At 48.5% G+C, this 19,568-nt stretch overlaps 1 protein-coding gene across 3 annotated transcripts in view; it reads left to right on the top strand.

Moving 5' to 3' along the window:
• Positions 1–19,568, top strand: part of GRID2IP (Grid2 interacting protein) — a 59,897-nt gene that overhangs the window by 20,035 nt on the left and 20,294 nt on the right. For all 3 annotated transcript variants that reach the window (XM_081170840.1, XM_081170839.1, XM_081170841.1), the window contains 9 exons: positions 6,939–7,193; positions 9,164–9,249; positions 9,518–9,587; positions 9,943–10,037; positions 13,571–13,754; positions 14,881–15,035; positions 17,655–17,762; positions 18,596–18,696; positions 18,811–18,928. In XM_081170840.1, the coding sequence (XP_081026966.1) occupies positions 6,939–7,193; positions 9,164–9,249; positions 9,518–9,587; positions 9,943–10,037; positions 13,571–13,754; positions 14,881–15,035; positions 17,655–17,762; positions 18,596–18,696; positions 18,811–18,928 (1,172 nt within the window). The remainder of the gene's footprint in view (positions 1–6,938; positions 7,194–9,163; positions 9,250–9,517; positions 9,588–9,942; positions 10,038–13,570; positions 13,755–14,880; positions 15,036–17,654; positions 17,763–18,595; positions 18,697–18,810; positions 18,929–19,568) is intronic.

Below are 19,568 nucleotides of genomic sequence, written 5' to 3'. Positions count from 1 at the left end.
AGGTAGGAGTTTAAGGACCACGGAGAGCTCAAAGGGAGCCACTTGCTCCAATAAGGGCTGAGAGCAGACTGAGCCCTTTCCGTCTCTCCCAAGCAATCTGATTCCTTGTGGATAATTTTGGATTCTTACAGGGCCAACCCTCTGACCTGAAGACAGACACTCCTTCATTCCCAGCCCCTCCTGCCACCCACCTGGAGCACTCCCTGCTCAGCTGAACCAGTGAAGTACTGTGGGAGCCATTTGGTTTCTCAGACTTGGGGAGAAGTGCCCTGAGCATCCTGCCTCATGCCTGTTGGCATGGGAGGATCTTATGGGGGCTCCTGTTTGTCAGACTAAGCACACTGAGGATGTAGTGCCAGTTGCTGGAAACCAAGGGAGGGGAGAATGCTCTTGTGTTTGGTTCTTCCTTGTGGGCTTCTCATTATGGCAGTGGTTTCCAACCAGTGTGCCGGGGCACCCTAAGATGCATTGAATGATGGTCAGGGGTGCCACAGGCAACACTGGCATCTGTCCCTCTTTACTTCCCTCTCTCTTCTGATGCCCTCTCACATCTCTGCCTCACAAAGGCTTGCACAGCTGTTTGTTGCAACACTGACTACAAGCTCCACAGGCAAATAGTGCCTCTGGGGCTGGCCAGGGGGTGCTGGTTGCCAGGAGCTGAGGCAGCCTTGGCTTAAGCAAGCATGTGGGTGAAGGAGCCCATCCAACCAGACTGGCAGCCCTTACTTTTGAGAATGGACAGACAGGTGGGAGCCAAAACAATAAAACAATGAACAGGGTGGTGATACAATTACTACTGCAATCGACACAAGATAATATCACCAAGGCAACTATCTGTAAACAAACAATAAACGTCCATTAAAATGTCAAAAGTAGTTCCCCCCCCAAAATAGGTTTTATCTTGAAGAATTGCAAACGCAGTAATAAAGAGTCCACTTTTCTTTGCATTCATCAAGAGAGATGACGCTTTTGTCAACCCAGTGTCCTTTAGATGTTTTGGACTCTAGGTTGTGCCTCTGTGATTAGGCTGGCTGAGGCTGATGGGATTTGTAGCATAAAATATTTGGAGGGCACCAGGTTGTGGAAAGCTGCTCTAGCTGCTGCAGAAGACTTGAGCAAGCTAAGGAAGGGCTTTTGCAGTTTTGTAAAAAAAGAATTTTTTTTTGTTATGTGTGTGTGTCAGATCATAGGAGCCACTGTTTGATCCACAGAGCTTCTTTCCTCCGTTTGCATCAGCACTGCAGGGAGCCAAAATCTGATCCATTATTTCAAAGTCTGCTAGAATTGGAAAACTCAGAACTGACAGCAAGTCAACCAATGCGATTGACTGGGCTTTGAAGATTGCAAATGTCAGCTGAGCCCCCACTTTGGAGTGAGGAGAGTTTGCTCCCAGAGCTTGGGGAGAAGGAGGAGCTTTACACTCCCAACTATCAAAACAAGGCCTGATCAGTCTCTCCTGAGGAGCATCACTCTTCCTTTGGAACTCCCCTTCAGGGCCAGCCCAAGAGATTGCCTTACCCTCCATCCCTTTGAGGGCCAACTTTAAAAAGCTGCATCTCTTGGACACCAGCTCCTCTCCTCATCCCTCTCCCTAAATTCTGCCTGCACCTGAAGCACCCTGCTCCCCCCTGCTGCATGGTAGGACCAGCCGGCTCTGTCTGCTTTGAAGGAATTTTGCATTGGCTTTGGCAAGGAGTGTGCAGTGGCCCACATGGCATGTGGCCAGAAGGTCCCCTGGGGACAGTGCCAGCCAGAAAGTGACCAGGTTGAGCTAGAGCAAAAAGCTTGCTGTTTTCACTTTGCAAAAGACCCTTGCATTGCAGGGGTGGGGGTGGAATAGATGATCCACTGGGTCCCTTCCAGCTCTAGGATCCTATGAAAGCCTGCTTAGAAGAGAGGAGTTGGGGACAGAAGGTTCCTTGCTAGCCCTTTGTGCTTTGCCTCTTCAGTGCCATCTCTTCCCATCCCTCTTGGCTGTTCCTCTGGCAGAGTCACCCTTCGGAAGAGGAGGAAGGACAAAAGCCACTTGATCAGTGTGTATTACATTCCCCAAGCAGGGAAGGCAGGATCTTCTCTGGTTACCAAAAGGTGCATTGCAGCAGGTCCCACCCGTCTCCGAGGCATCCCAGCCGACTGTGGAGTCCACCAAGCTGTCAGTCTAGTGATAGCACCCCAGGGACTGAGTTTCTGCCTATTAATAGGGAAGGTCACCCAAATACCTGGCAGAGCATCGGAGGCCTCTCTCCACTCTCCTCCCTTCCCCTCTTCTGGCTTCCTGCCCTGGGCCATGTGAAGCGATGGCAAGCCAGGCAGATGGCAGCAGGGGGTATGTACGGAGGGGATTAATGCAGACAGGAGGTTGCCCTACTAAACCCGTCATAAAAAAAGCTGTAGTGATAGTGGGGGAGGGGGGGAGCATGGAGCTGTCATCTGTTGCCAGCCAAAAACATTTCCCAGAGTTGTCACAACAATATCAAAGGCTACTCCTGGGGAGCGATGTAAAAAAACAATAATTTCCACCCTGTCCTATGTTTTCGTTCCAATGCAGTTCAGTTTCTGCCAAATACCATGTTATTCCTATCACTGCTCACTACTTAATGGTGAGTTATGTAACTATTTATGCAACCTACGTTCATTTCAGTGCAAAGGAAACTTCAAAACAGAACAATCAATTTTGCATGTGAGCTGCTGTGGTGTAATGTTTAGAGTGTTGTACCAGGACCTGGGAGACCAGGGTTCAAATCCCAACTCAGACATGAAGCTCACTGAGTGACCTTGGGCCAGTCCCTGCCTCTCAGCCTGACCTATCTCACAGGGTTGATGTGGGGATTAAATGATGATGGGGGGGGGAGACCTATGTACACCACCTTAAGCTCCTTGGAGAAAAGGTGGGGTATAAATGCAATCAATGAGATGCAATGCTTTGATTGCAGAATTTAAAAAAAGCCACCACCCAAAACAATGTGCGCTAAGACCAATTGTATTCACTTGACCGATTTCTGTTCTGCCCTCAATGGCGTCTGCTGGCAGTGCTGGGCATGTTCCCTGCCTGAAACCTTAGAGAGCCGTTTCCAGTTAAAATAGATAACACTGAGCTTGATAAACCAGTGGTCTGACTCTGGAAGGCAGCTTCTTGCATTCCTACAGGAAGGGTTGCAACTCATTGGTAGAGCGTCTGCTATGCATGCAGAAGGCCTCAGATTCCAGGACCAGCGTCTCTGGATAGGACTGCGGAATGTCCCCATCTGAAGCCCACAGGGAGCCTCTGCCAGTCAGTGTAGGCAATACCGAGCTAGATGGACCAATTTGGCCACATTTGCACCATGCATTTAAAGCATTGATATCACTTTAAACAGCCCTGGCTTCTCCCAAAGAATCCTGGGAAGTGTAGTGTTCTGAGACTTGTTAGGAGAACCTCACAGGGGTACAGTTCCTAGAGTGATTTAGCAATCAGTGCCTCTTCCCAGGGAACTCTGAGAGCCGAAGCTCTGTAAGGGGAATAAGGGCCTTCTAACAACTCTCAGCAAACTCTTTGCAAACTACAGTTCTCAGAATTCTTTGGGGGAAGGCATGACTATTCAAAGTGGTATGATATGGCTTTCAATGTATGGCGTGAAGGCAACCATAGTCTGACTTGGTGTAAGGCGGATTCCTGTGTTTGTGAAGAGCGATGCTGCCTCTACCATGCCATTCTCTGCTCTTAAAAAAATCCCTTTTCCCACTCCAGCCTTCTGATGCTCTCTACACAGTCCTTGGAGCCTTTCCCAGCAGGAGACATGGGCCTCAAGGATCTCAGTATGCATCAGAGATATTGGCAAGATTGGCCGCCAGGCCAAGTCCAGCAATTTGTGGCAGCTATAACTGGGTAAATTGGTCCTTAGTTTCAAGCTAACGCAGTCCCCTGAGGCTATGGCATTTCATCCCTCCTCCCACCCCCCCAATCTGGCAGCCTGGCTGGGTTTATACGCTATAAACCGAGAGTAATCCAGTGCGATGTATTTAATCTACCCGGAGATGTGTCTTCCTGTGGAGCTGATAGGTCCAAGGTGCACTTTAGCTGCTTTTGCAATGATAACCCACTCATCCCTCTCCTGTCCACCAGCTCTCACTGAGTTGCCAACAGGTGACCCAGAATGAAGAAAAATGAAGAGCCACATCAGGCAGGAGGTTTGGGGACTGGTAGATGACAGATCAAAGTCTACCAGGAGGGTCTTCTGCACAATCCCCGTTGACATGGATGTGAGTGTCTCTTTGACTCAGCCCATCTATTCGGCTATTTAAACCTCCCCAGCAGCTGAAACAAGTTCGAGGGGTTGTTATCCAAGGCCAGGCCCTGAGCAGCTGCCTGCCTTTCCCTCTTGTGCAAAAACGTAACTGCACGATACCTGTGCAGAATGATCAAAGGGCTAGGACTAGTCCCAAGATGAGGAAAGGTTGCAGCCTCTGGGGCTTCCTAGTTTAGAAAAAAGGCAAGAAAATAGAGACATGGTAGAGGTACATGGTGCAGAGAAAGCAGATAGAAATATCCCACCCCCCGCTACTTCTCTCTGATTTTGTGCCATTCTGGGCCCATCACTTGACTACAAATCAGGAGAGGGCTGGGCCGGCCCTCCCTTGAGGCAAGGTGGAGCAATTGCCTCTGGGCAGCAGCCTCCAGGCCATTGGGAGTGGCAGCAGATCTAGGCCCACAAGCAGCGCACTGGTCACCATTCCCCTCCTCCTCCTCCTCCCCTCCTCCCCTCTGCTGCCTCCCATCCACAACCCTCCTCCCCGGCCACCGGCCTTATTTCCATTCGATTTCCTTTTTGCCTCAGTGGGAGAGGGATTCAAGTGAGCGACTGTATAGTTAAACTGTGGTACTCACTGCCACAGGAAGCAGTGATGGGACTCACATGGAGGGCTTTCAAGGTGGATCAGACAAATTCATGGAGGAAAAGGTTATTGACGTCTACCTGGGCGCTGCTTGTGGGTTTCTCAGAAGAGGCATCAAGTTGGCCACTGTCAGAACAGGATGCTGGACTTATGACAGGCTCATCTTAAGTTTTTAACGCCAGGGAAATATATCACTGGTCCGTGCCCTGAGCAACACACTTTGTACTGGTGGGGTGGAGGAAGGGGCCGCAAGATCCAGCAGCCCCCCGGGGCAGGCCTTCTGTCCAGCTAAGCCCAGCAACAAAATCAATCGGCTGCATACATACAATTCCTTCCAAGCATATTTTTTTTTTCACCTGAAATTATTCTGGGCACTGTTAAGGGCAGCCAGGAGTGGTAACTCTGCGAAGGGTGAACTATTAGTACGTGTTGCCTTTTCTAGAATAGCTGCTGTTCCCGCTGCTGCTGTTAATACTTTTGCTGTGTGAAGTTTCTCCCCCTGATCACAGGATGTAATTTGAGGCCAATTAATTGGTGCTTTTGGGAGCCCTCTTCCTCAGAGAAGCTGCAGTGGCGTCACCTCCATGGGAAACAGGCAGCTCTGTGAAAGAGGCAGGAGAAGGGGGAGAGGGAGGGGAGGCTGCCTGCCTGGGCTTCAGGCACTGGAGACAGAAGGGAAAGGCAGGGAGAACCAAGAAGGCTAGAGGAGGAGAAAGGTGCAAGGTCTTCTCATCTCTGGAGCAAGAAGGGGAAAGGGGAGGGCGGTGGTGACCCCCCTCAGGCAAAGCCATTTGCGATGCAAAGAACGCCTGTGGTGAGGAGAACTTGCCTAGCCATTAGGCAGGGTGGGGCTGGTGCCTCAAGTGGCAGGAGCCCCTCAGGCGGTCTGCCAGCTGGTGCCCCACATGCCCTGCAACCTCTGCCACATGTGGAGGGGGGGGGACAGCCCAATTGCATACAAAGCAGTCAGTGAAAAATATTGTAGGACTGGGGTTAGGTGGATGCCCTAGAATTGTAGAGTTGAAGGGACCATGAGGGTCATCTAGTCCACCCCCCTGCAATGCAGGAATCTTTTGCCCAATGTATGCTCTTGGGGTCCCTTCAACAGCCCTGTGATTACCTCCCCCACCACCAAGTGGGGAATAGGCCCCATCGGAGTGTTAATCGTAGGGTTGCTGAGCTGGAAAGGACTCCAAGAGTCATGTAGTCCACCCCTGCATCCTTTCATCCTATGCTCATCCTGTATATTGGCATAAATTAAACCTTATCTCACAGCAATGCCATCAGTCTTCCACTGAGCCCACCTCTGCACACAAACCTTTAGCCTCAGGTGAGGTCCATCTCAACCTGTATGCCCCTGCAGAGGTCATGGGAAATTAAAACCCACGCTCGATTCCACCTGGCAGCGACTTTGTTCCAATATGTTGGGCATCCTGGTAGCTGCCGAGTAGCCCTGCAAAAAGACCAAAGCGTCCTCAGCTGCTCTGCCTGCGTGGGTAGGCTTGGCGTGGGCGTTTGCGTTCCTGAATGCCAAGCGCAGCAAAGATGCCTTCAGCAGGGTGGGATGCGGGGCTGGTGAGCTCATTGTGATTTTGCTGTCAGACCGTAGTGAAGAGAAAACACCATCTGTGAGTTGAGCTTTAAAAATACTCTACACTTTGGGGCTGGCTTGCAAACGGCAAGCGTGTCACCCGTGTGCAGATTTCACCTGCCAGATCCGACTTACTTCCTGTGTTGGGAGAATAAAAGGGTAGCTGGTGGAACACCAGCCAGCCAAAGGCACCAAATTGCAAGCGGCACATGGCTGTAGTGAGCTCAGAAGCTCATTCCTCTCTTTGCAAGTTGTTTAGATCCAGCATTCAGGAGGACGAGCTGTGCATCTGATTCCGATAATAACAGGACGCAGCAGCTGAGGATCAGAGGACTCTGCTTCACCTCCCTCTGTGCTCTTATAAATGCTGGGTTTTCTTCTGCCGTGATGGGTTTGTAAGGCTCTGGATTCCTGGAACCTGCCCTGCCCTTTCTCTGCCACTTTCCTAACTCTTCTCCCTTGCCATGTTCTCCAGGATCTTCATCCCCAGGAAACACCGACAGCGCTTCGACGAGGTGGTCTCCCAGAGCCTCATCAGCAAACTGTGCCATGCCAAGAGCAAGCACTCTGCCAGTCGGCTGAGGCGCAGCCGCAGCGAGGACCACCACGAGCGCCTCCTGGTCTCCACGCGGGCCAGCTCAGTGCCGAGGAGCCACGAGGAGAACGGCAAAAGCTTGAGGAAGGCGACTTCCCTCATTGCCAGCAATGTGGGCTCAGGGGCTGCTCGCAGGTAACTCCCCCTTCCCACAGACCTTTGGAACTCACTGCAGGTGTTTGCATTACAGTATAGATCTGTAAATCTATAGAATGAAGGAAGAAGCCATCCCCACAGAATCATAAGGACTGCAAAACAAACCCCTGTGTGATTCTTCTTAAGTGTTTTGTTTTATGTATGGGCTTATTTAGCACAGGAGCGTAGTCAATGGAGTGCCCTCCAGACTCCCTAGCCAATGGCCATGTGCGCTGGAGCTGATGGGAGTTGTAGTCTCATAGGATAGCTCTGTTTGTTAGGGGGTGGTGCTGATAATGCCAAGGTTGCAGGTTTGATCCCCGTATGGGGCACCTGCATATTCCTGCATTGTAGGGGGTTAGACTAGATGACCCTCAGGTTCCCTTCTATGATTCTAACAACTGGAGGGCCCCACATTGGCTACCTTTGAATTAACAGGTGCACAGGCCTCTCTCCAGTACAAGGCTGCCAGCAGTTGATCCTAGAATTGTAGAGTTGAGACACCTAGATTCTTTTCACATGCACTGCTGTCAAGCCAGGTGTCCCCCATCCTGCATTTGTTCCTGCCTAATTGCAGAACCTTACCTTTGTCCCGGTCGGAATTCATGTCGTTAGTTTTGGCCCAGTTCTCCAACCTGTTAAGGTCACCTTGAATCCTGATTCTATCTGCTGTTGTTTCACCTGCGGTTAAATAGAAATGTCGTAAACAAACAAAGAAGCTCTGGCTTTGAAATAACAATCTGTCACATTTCCCTAAGCTGATGGCCTTCCCCATGCTCTTGATGCTGATGCTGTGGGGTGTGCGTAGGTAACATGCCACATCGACCTTCCTTTGTACAGCAAGCCATCAATGGTGGGGACAACAACCATGGCAACAAGCAGAGGAGACCATCTCTATGTCTCTCTCCTTCAGCCATCCAGTATATCATTATCTGACGCAGGACCTTGCTTGAGAATTACTAACCATGCTAGGAAGTGCGACCCTGACGTCCAAGTTCAAGGTGCACTGAGGGTGCGTGAGCCTCTTCCTCATAGAGCTGGGGAAGGCTGCCACTAGCCACAGTCAGAGGTAGTAATGGCAGAACTGGGAAGAATTGCATGCCAATGATGGTGATAGATCAGGGGTAGGCAAACTAAGGCCTGGGGGCCGGATGCCGCCCAATTGCCTTCTCAATCCAGCCCGCGGACAGTCTGGGGATCAGGGTGTTTTTACATGAGTAGAATGTGTGCTTTTATTTAAAATGCATCTCTGGGTTATTTGTGGGGCATAGGAATTCGTTCATCCCCCCCCCCCAAATATAGTCCAACCCACCACATGATCTGAGGGATGGTGGACTGGCCCCCTGTTGAAAAAGGTTGCTGACCCCTGTGATAGACGGTTGTTGAAGGGGGCAGGGGAGGCGAGATCTCCTAGGCTGGGGGAAGGTGAGAGCTGGGAAGGTACAACCTTTTCTGTATGGGACAAAAGTTTTAAGATATACCTGTGAGATAGGACTTTAAATTCTTTTCATTTCTCGGTTCTTTCTTTTCTTCTTTTGGCTAGGTTAGTTAATTTGTTTTATTGTGTTATGAAAAGTCTTAATAACATTTTTTTATTTTAAAAAAAGGGGGGAGAGGAGACTCATATTCACAAGGAAAGGGAGGTGGGGCTGGAGAATAGAAGTCAGAAAAAGGCTTCCTCTTCCCTGGAGTTTCTGAAGCTCTTGCCCCAGTGCCAACCAACATAAGGACCAATGGCGGAGGAAGAGGAGTGCGGGGGGAGCACACTGCCCCTGGCAGCACGATCCTGGTAGGGTGCCATCGCGGCTGCCCCCCTGCCTGTGCTGGGCACCATGCTTCTGCAGGTGGCATGACCTGCCCCCAGGACATGTGCCAGCCCCGCCCCTGCCTGCTGTCTGCCCCCCCCCCCGGTGCTGGAGCATGAAGCTCTGCCACTGATAAGGACTAGTAACTTGCTTGTTTCCCCCCAGGACTGTTCGTGTCTACAAAGGCAGCAGGAGCTTTGGGTTTACATTACGAGGACATGCCCCCGTGTGGATAGAGTCCGTCTTGCCTGGTAAGGAGAACCAAGGTGTCCTGTAGAATACCACTGATGGTTTCATTTCCAGAAATGGCACTTGCAGGTTAACTCCAAGTTCTCTGTGTGTTTTTCATTTCTCTGACCAAACTTTAAGCCCATAAATGCAACCAGGGAAGAGAAAGGTGTGTGGTTGGTGTGGGTGTTGTATCTTCAGGAAACTCTGCTTTTGAGGCAGGGGATCATCTGCCCAGTCCTGAATGACTGATCAATTTGTGCTCTCTCTCCCTCTGCCCCCCATCTCTAGGGAGCCCAGCTGACAAAGCATCCTTGAGAGCTGGGGACAGGATCTTGTTCCTAAACGGCCTGGATATGAGGTGAAGGAGCTGCTCCTTTGTGTCTACCCATGATCACCCCTGGGGCTCTAGAATGCCTGCACCCAGGGAGGCTGCAATGCCCCTCTGGAATCCCATGCATCCCAAGAAGGAGATGCATTATCCTTCTTCAGCCTTTGTTGACCTGGTGGGTGGTCTCCAGATGCTCTGGCTGTGCTGGCAGAGGCTGATGGGAACTGTGGTCCAAAGTGTCTGGAGGGCACCAGGTCAGTGAACGCTGTCCTACTTTGAGCAAACCTGCTCAGAGCAGTACCCACCTGCCCTTCCTCGAAGGGCTTTTCTTGTGCGGCTGTGGCTCTCCTTGAAATGTCACAAGAGTCTTTCTCTCGCTCTGCAGGAACTGCTCCCATGAGAAGGTTGTGTCCATGCTCCAGGGCAGTGGGGCAATGCCCACCTTGGTGGTTGAAGAAGGCATCGTGAGCTTTTCCAGTGGTAAGAACACAGATGGGTCAAGGAGAAGATTTGGTCCCAGGGTTGGAATGAGAGGGGAGCACATTCTACTTTCTTCTCAGCCTCTGCGTGAGGCGAGATGCCACCTCTCACCTGCAGCTTGCAGGACTCCCAAGGTAGCAACCCTGGAAATGATGGGTTGTGTCAACCAAGTTCTTCTTACAATAGACCTACTGAAAGTAATGAACCTTACTTGATCATGTCCCTTAATTTCAGTGCTTCTGCTTTGAGTAGGCACAGCATTGAATACAGTCATGCATTTCTAAGAGTCTAAGTCAAGGTGCTCACAAAACTAGGTGGCAAAGAGAAGATCAGCCTGGGGAAGACTGCAGCTCAGCGGCAGAATACTTGCTTTGCATTCAGAAGGTCCCTGGTTCAGTCCCTGGCATCTCCAGATGGGGCTGGGAGAGACCCCTGCCTGAAACTCTGGACAGCCGCTGCCAGTTAGTGTAGACAACATTGAGCTCAATGGGCTGATCCTGGTCTGGCTCTGTATAAGGCAGCTTCCTATGTTCCTGCAACTGAGTCAGGGGGCTTAAACGTTGCCAAGTTAGGGCCCCTTCACATTTTTACTATTCCTGATGTGGCAATTTTTGTTGTTTCCTTATTTATGAGAAACCTCATGTTGCTTATAAGCAACACAGCATTCTGTGTGTTGGGGTTGGAGGGAGCATGCAGGTTACAAGGACCTTAAGAACCTGGGATACCTCAGGAAGAAGAGTTTGGATTTGATATCCCGCTTTATCACTACCCCGAGGAGTCTCAAAGCAGCTAACATTCTCCTTTCCCTTCCTCCCCCACAACAAACACTCTGTGAGGTGAGTGGGGCTGAGAGACTTCAAAGAAGTGTGACTGGCCCAAGGTCACCCAGTAGCTGCATGTGGGGGAGCGGAGACGCAAACCCGGTTCACCAGATTACGAGTCTATCGCTCTTAACCACTACACCACACTGGCTCTCAAGGACCCCCTGACCCCCTGTTTCCCTACCTGGTCATTTAGGTCTTCAGGGCTGTCTGTCAGTGGCAGTGTTCGAAACTCCCATTGTTCAAGGTGCATTTTGCGACAGGGAATTTCATTAGCGTGAGCAGTTTCTGAGCTCTGGGTGCAGTACTGCACCTAAGATTTCAGATTAAAACTGCAGAGTGGAAGGAAAGGAGGACCCTTTTCTGCCTCCCCACTTCCAGCTACTCTCTGAAGTCTGGAGAAGAGACCCTCTTAAGAATATTAGGGGGGCGGGGAGGGGAAGGACTAGACCATGTGAAAAATGAACATAATATTTTAGCTGCAGTTCATTCATTTTCAGCTTCGTACTGTATTCTTATAAAAGAAAGGTACACCTAGACATTCTGTTGTTGCACCCATAACCTAAATTTAAGGGGCCATTTAGCTCCTAGCTTTCATATCTTAGTTTCCAACCCTGGTTGGTGGTCCCTTGTGACTTAGATGCGAGGCTTATATTCACCAGCAGCTGCACACTCAGTATTGTGGGCCCAGTTTTAGGAAAGTCCCTTCTGGTTGAGGTCAAACAAGCCTCTTTCCCCCATTGAACATCCAGTTTCTATTAAAGAGTTAAAAAATAAAATAATCCAGCAGGCATTTCAACTGATGTTTGATTTTATAATTTCAACTTATTTCCATTTACTATATTGTCATTCTTTATTTCATAAAATCTATACACTGCTTAATTGGGGGGGGGGGAACCTTCAAAGCGATTCACAAAAAGATAAAATAATGCAATTATCAATAAGAAGAATGGATGACAATAAGACTTTTGAAAAGTTAAAATAAACCGAGAACTGATTCTCAGCATTTGAGTAGGCTTGCCTAAGCAAAAACATTTTTAGTAGGTGCTGAAAAGTGTACTGCGAAGGCACCTGCCTGATATTGATTTTTATTTTTAAATATTGTTATCTCCACAAAGCGCTTAGAGCAGGCATGGCCAAACTTAGCCCTCCAGCTGTTTTGGGGCTACAACTCCCATCATCCCTAGCTAACAGGACCAATGGTCAGGGATGATGGGAACTGTAGTCCCAAAACAGCTGGAGGGCCAAGTTTGGCTATGCCTGGCTTAGAGACTGTTGTAGTTAAGAGGTTTAGTATTTAGTTAATTTGTTTAATAAAATAAAATAAAATAAAATAAAATAAAATAAAATAAAATAAAATAAAATAATAAAATAAAATAAAATAAAATAAAATAAAATAAAATAAAATAAAATAAAATAAAATAAAAGTTACCTGATAGGGCTTGAAAAGAGAATGTGGCTGTTTCAAAGGATGGACACAAGCGATGACATGCTATCAGTACCCTGAGTGATCTCTGTGTTGGGGAAAGTTAATATTTGGAGCCACCAAAGATTTGCAAGAGGTTTCAGCTGGGTTTTTGTTTTGTTTGCTTGGGATGGAGTCATGTGCTTTGAGAGGAAGGTACTGGGAAGCCCTGCCACTTTAAAAGACAGGTTCAGAACAGTGATTACACCAGGGTGGTGAGGACTGGGCATGGTTCATGTCAGCTAAACTTCCAGGGTGAATGCTAACTCCGATTTATCACGGTGGGGGTTCTTTCCGGACCACATCCCTTCAAACACAGGAAGGTTTAACAACCTGCTACATAGCTTTTGGACAGGAGCAGTTTATAGCTTGTGATTTTGCAAAATAGGTGGTTGTCTGCTTTAGGGAGGTAACGGAAGTCAACATCCGCTCCTTTGGCACTGCAGAAACAAATCACAAGAAACTTCATAGAGCTGCCAGGTGGATATGGGGAGAGTATTGCTTGAATTCTTAAACACGGTCCAAATCCTATGCCATCCAGGAGCATTAAGGCTGCAGCCCTAAGCACACTTACTAGTGAGTAAGCCCCTGAATGGGATGGACTCATGAGTAAACTCATGCACATCACGGTGGAAGTGGCGCTGTCATTTGTATGACTCCTGTATATGGGAAGTTTAGAGAGATAAGTCACTTTGCTGGGTCTGGGGAAAGGCCGTAGCCCAGTGGTAGAGCACCTGCTTTGCCTGCAGAAGGCCCCATGTTCAATCCCCAGCATCTCCAGGTAGGGCTGTGAAAATATATGAAATCCTGGAGGGTTGCTGCCAGTCAGTGTAGATAGTACTGAGCTAGATGGACCAGGAAACTTCCAGGAAAAGGAAGTTCCCTGTGCCCTTATAATTTGGCCCTTTATCCCAAACCATGAGAACTAGAATCTTATTTTTAGGGAAAGGGCTCTATCTCAGTGCTAGATCACATGCTGTGAATGCAAAAGGTCGCTGACAATACTCAGCTAGATGGACACAAGGGTCTGACTAAAGCAGCTTCTTTTCCTACCACATTGAGGGGTAATGCAAAGACTTGCACAGTCAAAACGAGAGGGAAAGGGGTGCATTTATTGTGCAACCCTCCCAAAACCCTTGCTTATGCTGAATGATCACTGGAGGGTTCATGCCCCAATCTCCCACCTTGGCTCAAAGGCACACCTGCCTCTTTTCCTGCTTTACCATGATTTATCCATTTATGTGCAGACGGCGAGTCATCGGAGAGCCCCAACTCCTCTTCGGCACTCACCTCCCTGCAGTGGGTTGCTGAGATCCTGCCCTCCAGCATCAAGATCCAAGGGAGGACCTTCCACCAGCAGCTGGAACATCTGCTTACGCCGCCAGAACGCTACACAATCTGCAAAGCACTAGAGAGTTTCTTCCAGCACAGGTAGGTTATTCCCTCCATTTATTTCTGAGTGGGGCATCCAAAGCCCTGTTAGGACCTGCAGCAGCATCCATTTACCATGTGCTCTCTGTTACCTGAGTCCTGCATCCGGGCCTATTGTGGTTCTTGTAGACACAACACTTTGACAGCTGAGTCCATGCAATTCCTTTCATCAGGAGCCAGGGGCTTGCAGTTCAAGGCTAGCACCAGGAGCTGGTGGGTGGGTTTCCACCACCGCCAGAGGTATGTTCTTAAGAAAATGTCCCACTTCTGACACCATGTGCCAGCAAGTGGGCTAAGGCAGGTCTAACTTGCCCATATGCCTTATTGCAACTAACCTAATTCCAAGCAGAGCTGTCTCTTCCTGATAGCACTATATAGCTCAGAGCTTTCCAAACTTTTCATGTTGGTGACACACTTTATAGACAGGCATCATTTTGTGACACGGTAATTCAGTTTTACATCATTTCGTGACAGTAATTCAGTTTTACTAGCAAACCAGAGGTTAAACTAACTGCTTTCTAGCCCCAGAAGGAGCATGGGGAGTGTTCATTTGGCACACCTACACCCTGCAGCCAACATACTAATGTATTTGGATTTGATATCCCACTTTATCACTACCCTAAGGAGTCTCAAAGCGGCTAACATTCTCCTTTCCCTTCCTCCCCCACAACAAACACTCTGTGAGGTGAGTGGGGCTGAGAGACTTCAGAGAAGGGTGACTGGCCCAAGGTCACCCAGCAGCTGCATGTGGAGAAGCAGGGAATCGAACCCAGTTCACCAGATTAGGAGTCCACTGCTCTTAACCACTACACCACACTGAAAGTTGTGATCTAGCAAGACAGAACTTAAATCTTCCTACGGAAAGATGGGAGGCATCTTTGAATTCTCAAGTGCCTTCAGTAGCAACCTGACAAAAGTGAGGCTTTCTTGCTGGCAAGGAGGACAAGCAATGTGGGAAGCCTCACCTAACTAATTTGTGCCTGTCAGATTTCCTTTTAGAGGCACAGGGGCAGCAGAGGTCAAGGGACCACGGCATCTCCTGGTGGCGCCAAAGAACATTGCATCCTATTTTCCAGCTCCCCCCCAAAAAAAACACTGTTGTATTTTCTCTTGTCGTCCCCCCCAGGAACATAGACACCCTGATAGTGGACGTCTACCCAGTCTTGGACACCCCATCCAAGCAGGTCATCTGGCAGTTCATCTACCAGCTGCTGACGTATGAGGAGCAGGAGCACTGCCAGCAGAAGATCACCAGGTTCCTTGGCTACAAATCAGTGGCGGGTGAGCAGCCAGCACCTGGTGGGGAGGAGCACCCGTGGGTGGCACTGCTCAGGAGCTCGAGTGTCTGTCTCAAGCCAAACATATTAAACCCCTGTGTTGCAAACAATTATCAGTAATATCCAAGGCAACACAATGACCGAGTACAACAATGCAATCTCAGTATGTACTCTTTATATAATCTATACAGAACATTGAACAGTATAAAATATATGAAATACGCACTCCCTGCAAAACCAAATAAACAGAAATCTTATAAATCTCTGAAAATTACAAAATATGCACTCTTGGTGGATTCTCTTGAAAAAATAGAACCAAATAAGCATAAGTCTTATAAGTCTATGAAAGTCTTTGTAGACTATGCAAGTCTCTGAAAGAAGCAAAGGGTCAGATTCTATGTTTCATACTGTTCAATGTTCTGTATAGATTATATAAAGAGTTCTATGTTTTCAAGAGAATGCATCAAGAATGCATATAGTTAGATGGTTTTTGAGCCTGCTTTGTATTATATTAGTGGGTTTGTTTTTAGTTTTGTTATTGATAACTTGCAGCTATTTCTAGTACATTCTGTTAACTTGGAATTAGATTTACGACCGTGTAAATAACATTGAGACCATTGTATTCATGCTCTATATGAATACAATGGGGTTGTGTCCAGCATTAGTCATCCTTATAGTAGACCCATTGAAATCAGTGAGTGTGATTTAACTTAGGTGTATTCATTTCCACGGGTCTAATGCTGATTAAAACTTAGCTGGACACAATCCACGGAAAACAGGTGCATTCCAGCCACACAGGAGTGACATCCATCTATATCTCTGCACCTAGGCAAGCAAGAGGCATTATCACAGTGCTGGGCACATTCTAACCAAGCAAAAGCGCTCAGGGAAGAGTCCTGAGGGCCAGACTGAAAGGTGTGGAGGGCTGCATTTGCCACCCATAAGTTAAGGAATCCAGTCAGCTCATAAAAACACCATCGCGCGAAGCTCTCTTTTAGGGAAAGTGTCCTTGCTACAGAGCAGCAGTGGTGGTGTGTGGGTATTAACGCATCACCCGAATTCCTGCCGTGAAGGGCCCACCCCACCTCCTTCCTGCACTGTTGCTCTCTCCAGTTGCTGTGGCAACCTCGGCACCAGCTGTGTGTTTTAGGGGATTGTGGGCATTAGATCCCCAGCAGGGTAAATTTAGAATGAAAGGTCTTAATCTTCGGCTTTGGGGAACAGTTATTTGCGAGCAAATGCCTGTGTTTGTGGCAATGAGATTATTTTTACACCAGGGAGCAGCTCAAACGTGAGGCCAAAGGGGAGAGGGCGCTTTGGGAGAGCAGGCGACTGAGAGGATGTGTGTAAACACACCAGCCCTGTCACAAAGATCAAAAGCAGCCATGAGGAAGATCATGGGAACCTGCTGTAGACTGACTCAGTATTGTCTACACTGACTGGCAGGGACTCTCCAGGGATTCAGCCAGGGAGCATTTCCCAGCCTTACCTGGAAACAACAACAACAACAACAACAACAACAACACCAACAACAACACCAACAACACACTAAATAGCTTCTTTAGACAGGGCTGCCTTCAGACGTCTTTGTCAGGATTTGAACCTGTGTGTCTGCTGGGTTTGCATCAACCAAATTCAACCTGGTTAATACATCAGCAATTTTCTGTGTTTGGTGTACCAGAAAATTACCTGCTTGGTCCCTCTCCACCTGCAGAGAAAGATAGTTGGATACCTCACCAAGATCCTTCATGTCAAAGTGCTCCTTCAGCTGAGCTAGGGTGCTTTGATAAAAAGCCTGATTCTTCCAAAACATCAGAAGATCATCAACAAAACATAAACAATACAGTTTGTTTTGCCCCTCCTCCTTGACAAACACACACGGATCAGCTTTGCCCTGGTGAAAACCTAGAGAAAGCAACGTCTCAGTGAGTTTCAAGACCTCCAGTCCTCTGCCTGGTAAACCTCAGCCTGTACTGCATAGTCCCTTTCAAATAGCGGGCTATGCGCTTCAGAGCTTTCCAATCCTGAACCGTAGGATTGTTGGCATGTCTGCTAAGCAGGTTACAGCTTACAGCTATGTCAGGTCTTGAGCATCTAGCAATGAAATTCAACTTGCTTAGAATGCATCTGTATAGCGTAGTGTCAGAAAACGCTTCAGCAGTACTATCTACCTGGTAACCTGTCAAACAACAATCCATAGGACACTTGTATTGCTGTCTGCTCTGATTGAGCACCGAAGAGCAGTTTTCTCTGGGGGGAAACAGCTGGACCAGAGGAAGTGTGGATGAACCCTGAGAGGAAACTTATACAATTATGCATGATTTGGAGAAAGTGGATAGAGAAAAGTTTTTCTCCCTGCCTCCTGTGGAAGGGAGTTCCATAGTTTAATTATGTGCTGCATGAAGAAAGACTTTCTTGTGTGTCTCGACTCTTCCAATGTTCAGCTTCATTGGATGCTCATGAGTTCTAGCGTTACAACGGATGGAGACAAAAACCATCCATGTGGTGTAGGATTTGATAAGCTTCTCTCCTGCCTCCTCATAATCTCTCTTTAAATCGGGACTGTCAAGTCCCAAACACTGCAGCCTTGGGCATCCCTCAGGCAGTTCCACTTCTTTTTCAGCCGCAGTTGAGACAGAGGCAGAGGATCGGCACCGCAGCTCCATGCGGGGGGCCTCAGCGTGCCGGGAAAGTGTCCCCACCCACAGTCCTGAGGGCAGTGGAGCTGGAGGTAGGTCACATTCTGTGTGTTCTCAGAAGGTTGTCTTTCTGTTCCTTCCCACTTTTGACTAGCTCTCACTGAGAGGCAAATCTATCCAATTCTCACTTCCTGAAACAATATGAAAGCTGAAGCAACCCTCCTTTGAAATCCATACACTTTGCAATGCAGTTTCCCGCCCAAGAAATGTCTATAAATGTGCATGTACAAAGGTAAAGTGTGCATAACGGTGCATATATTAGTGAAAGCAATGTAGCGAAATTGCATCACATTAAGGGGAATTGTTGCAAAAATGTGTGCATGAATCAAAACTGCAAAAAAAGTGTTTATTAGGAGAAATTCGCACTGATGAATGTTCATGATGATTAAACAAAAGCACTTCTTCCTTTGTGGGGAAGGGTGTGGCTGGGGGAGATTTCTGGGGGCCAGACAGAGAGCCCTGGAGAGCCACATCCACCCTCTCCCAAAGGTTCCCCAGTCCAGTTCTTCACTTTTTTGGGACATGCTGTGGAATGCACAGTGGCTCTTGAGTAGTTTGAGAAGATGAGTTCCTGCTTTCCTGTTTGGGACTCCCCTACCCTTGGCTGTTTGGCCATGGTGCAAAAAGGACAGTGTTGCTGTGGAGAAGAACTGGCGGCCAGCTTCCTCCTTCATAGCCTGGATGTTGCCTTGCAGAACTCAGCTGGGCACTAGGATGGGGACAAAAACTAAGATGTGTTGGCTCTGCCTGCCATTGGTTCTGGCTTCACCTGTGCCCCTGCTTTCCACGCTGCCAGTCCCAATTGGTCCCCAGCCACCTCTGGCAGCCTCTGCCCCTGCTGCCTCTCCATTTCTCTTCCCATTAGGTCCCATCAGCGAAGCCTCCGAGGTACCAGTCCGCTTGGCTGCAGGGGAGAGGCAAGCGGGGGATGGGACTTCCCTTCCAGAGACACCCAACCCCAAAATGGTGAGTTCTGGGTCTGGCTTATGGAAGATGAAGCTAGTGAGGAAGGGTGGGAGACAGGGCCAGGCAGGCAGCTAAGCGCACAGGGACTCCTTCCTTCCCTCTGCTCTTTTTCAGATGTCTGCTGTCTATGCAGAACTGGAAACCAGGCTGACCACTGGCTTTGGAGGGAAGCTGGGCAACTTAGCCATGCACAGGACATCACCTCCCATTCCAGAGCAAGGAAACCCAGCAGGTGAAAATATACTCCCCACCCCCCCTTGTGTCTTGGCTTGGCAGCAGAAGCAACTTGTGAATTTGAGATGGTGCACATAACACATCACAAAAGTCAGAGGACTGGTGTATGCTGAGATAACTCCACCCATATAGTTTTCAGATCAAGGGAAGTGATAATACCACTCGATTCAACTGCTTGGTCAGACCCCACCTGGAGCCCTGTGTCCTGTTCTGGGCACCCCAATTTAAGAAGGATATTGACAAGCCAGAAGGAGGAGTGCAGAGGAGGGTGACCAAGATGATCAGGGGTCCGGAAACAAACCCTTGTGAGGAACAGTTAAGGGAGCTGGCTGTGTCTTTCTGCAGCTCCAAAAGGGAGGAGAGATGTACACAAAAATCCTGGTGAATTTTCAGGAGCACTTAAAAAAAATAAATGCAAACAGATGCAGAAGTATGAAGAGCTCAGCACTGAGTTGGAAGAACGAAAAACCCAAATCGACAGATTCACCCATCCCAACTTGGCACCAAGTTTGCTTGTTTTTTTAAGATGCCACAAGTTTAGCTGTATGGGATCGACTGGGATGGCTATAGCCATTCTTTATTGTATTGCTATCCCATCTTTTTTCTCTCTAAGGTGCTCAAAGTGGCACAAATAGTTC

This window comes from Podarcis bocagei (genome assembly GCF_964188305.1).
Source record: "Podarcis bocagei genome assembly, chromosome: 14".
NCBI lineage: Eukaryota > Metazoa > Chordata > Lepidosauria > Squamata > Lacertidae > Podarcis > Podarcis bocagei.
Note: the sequence above shows the minus strand (reverse complement) of the source record. Positions and strands in the feature narration are given on the sequence as shown.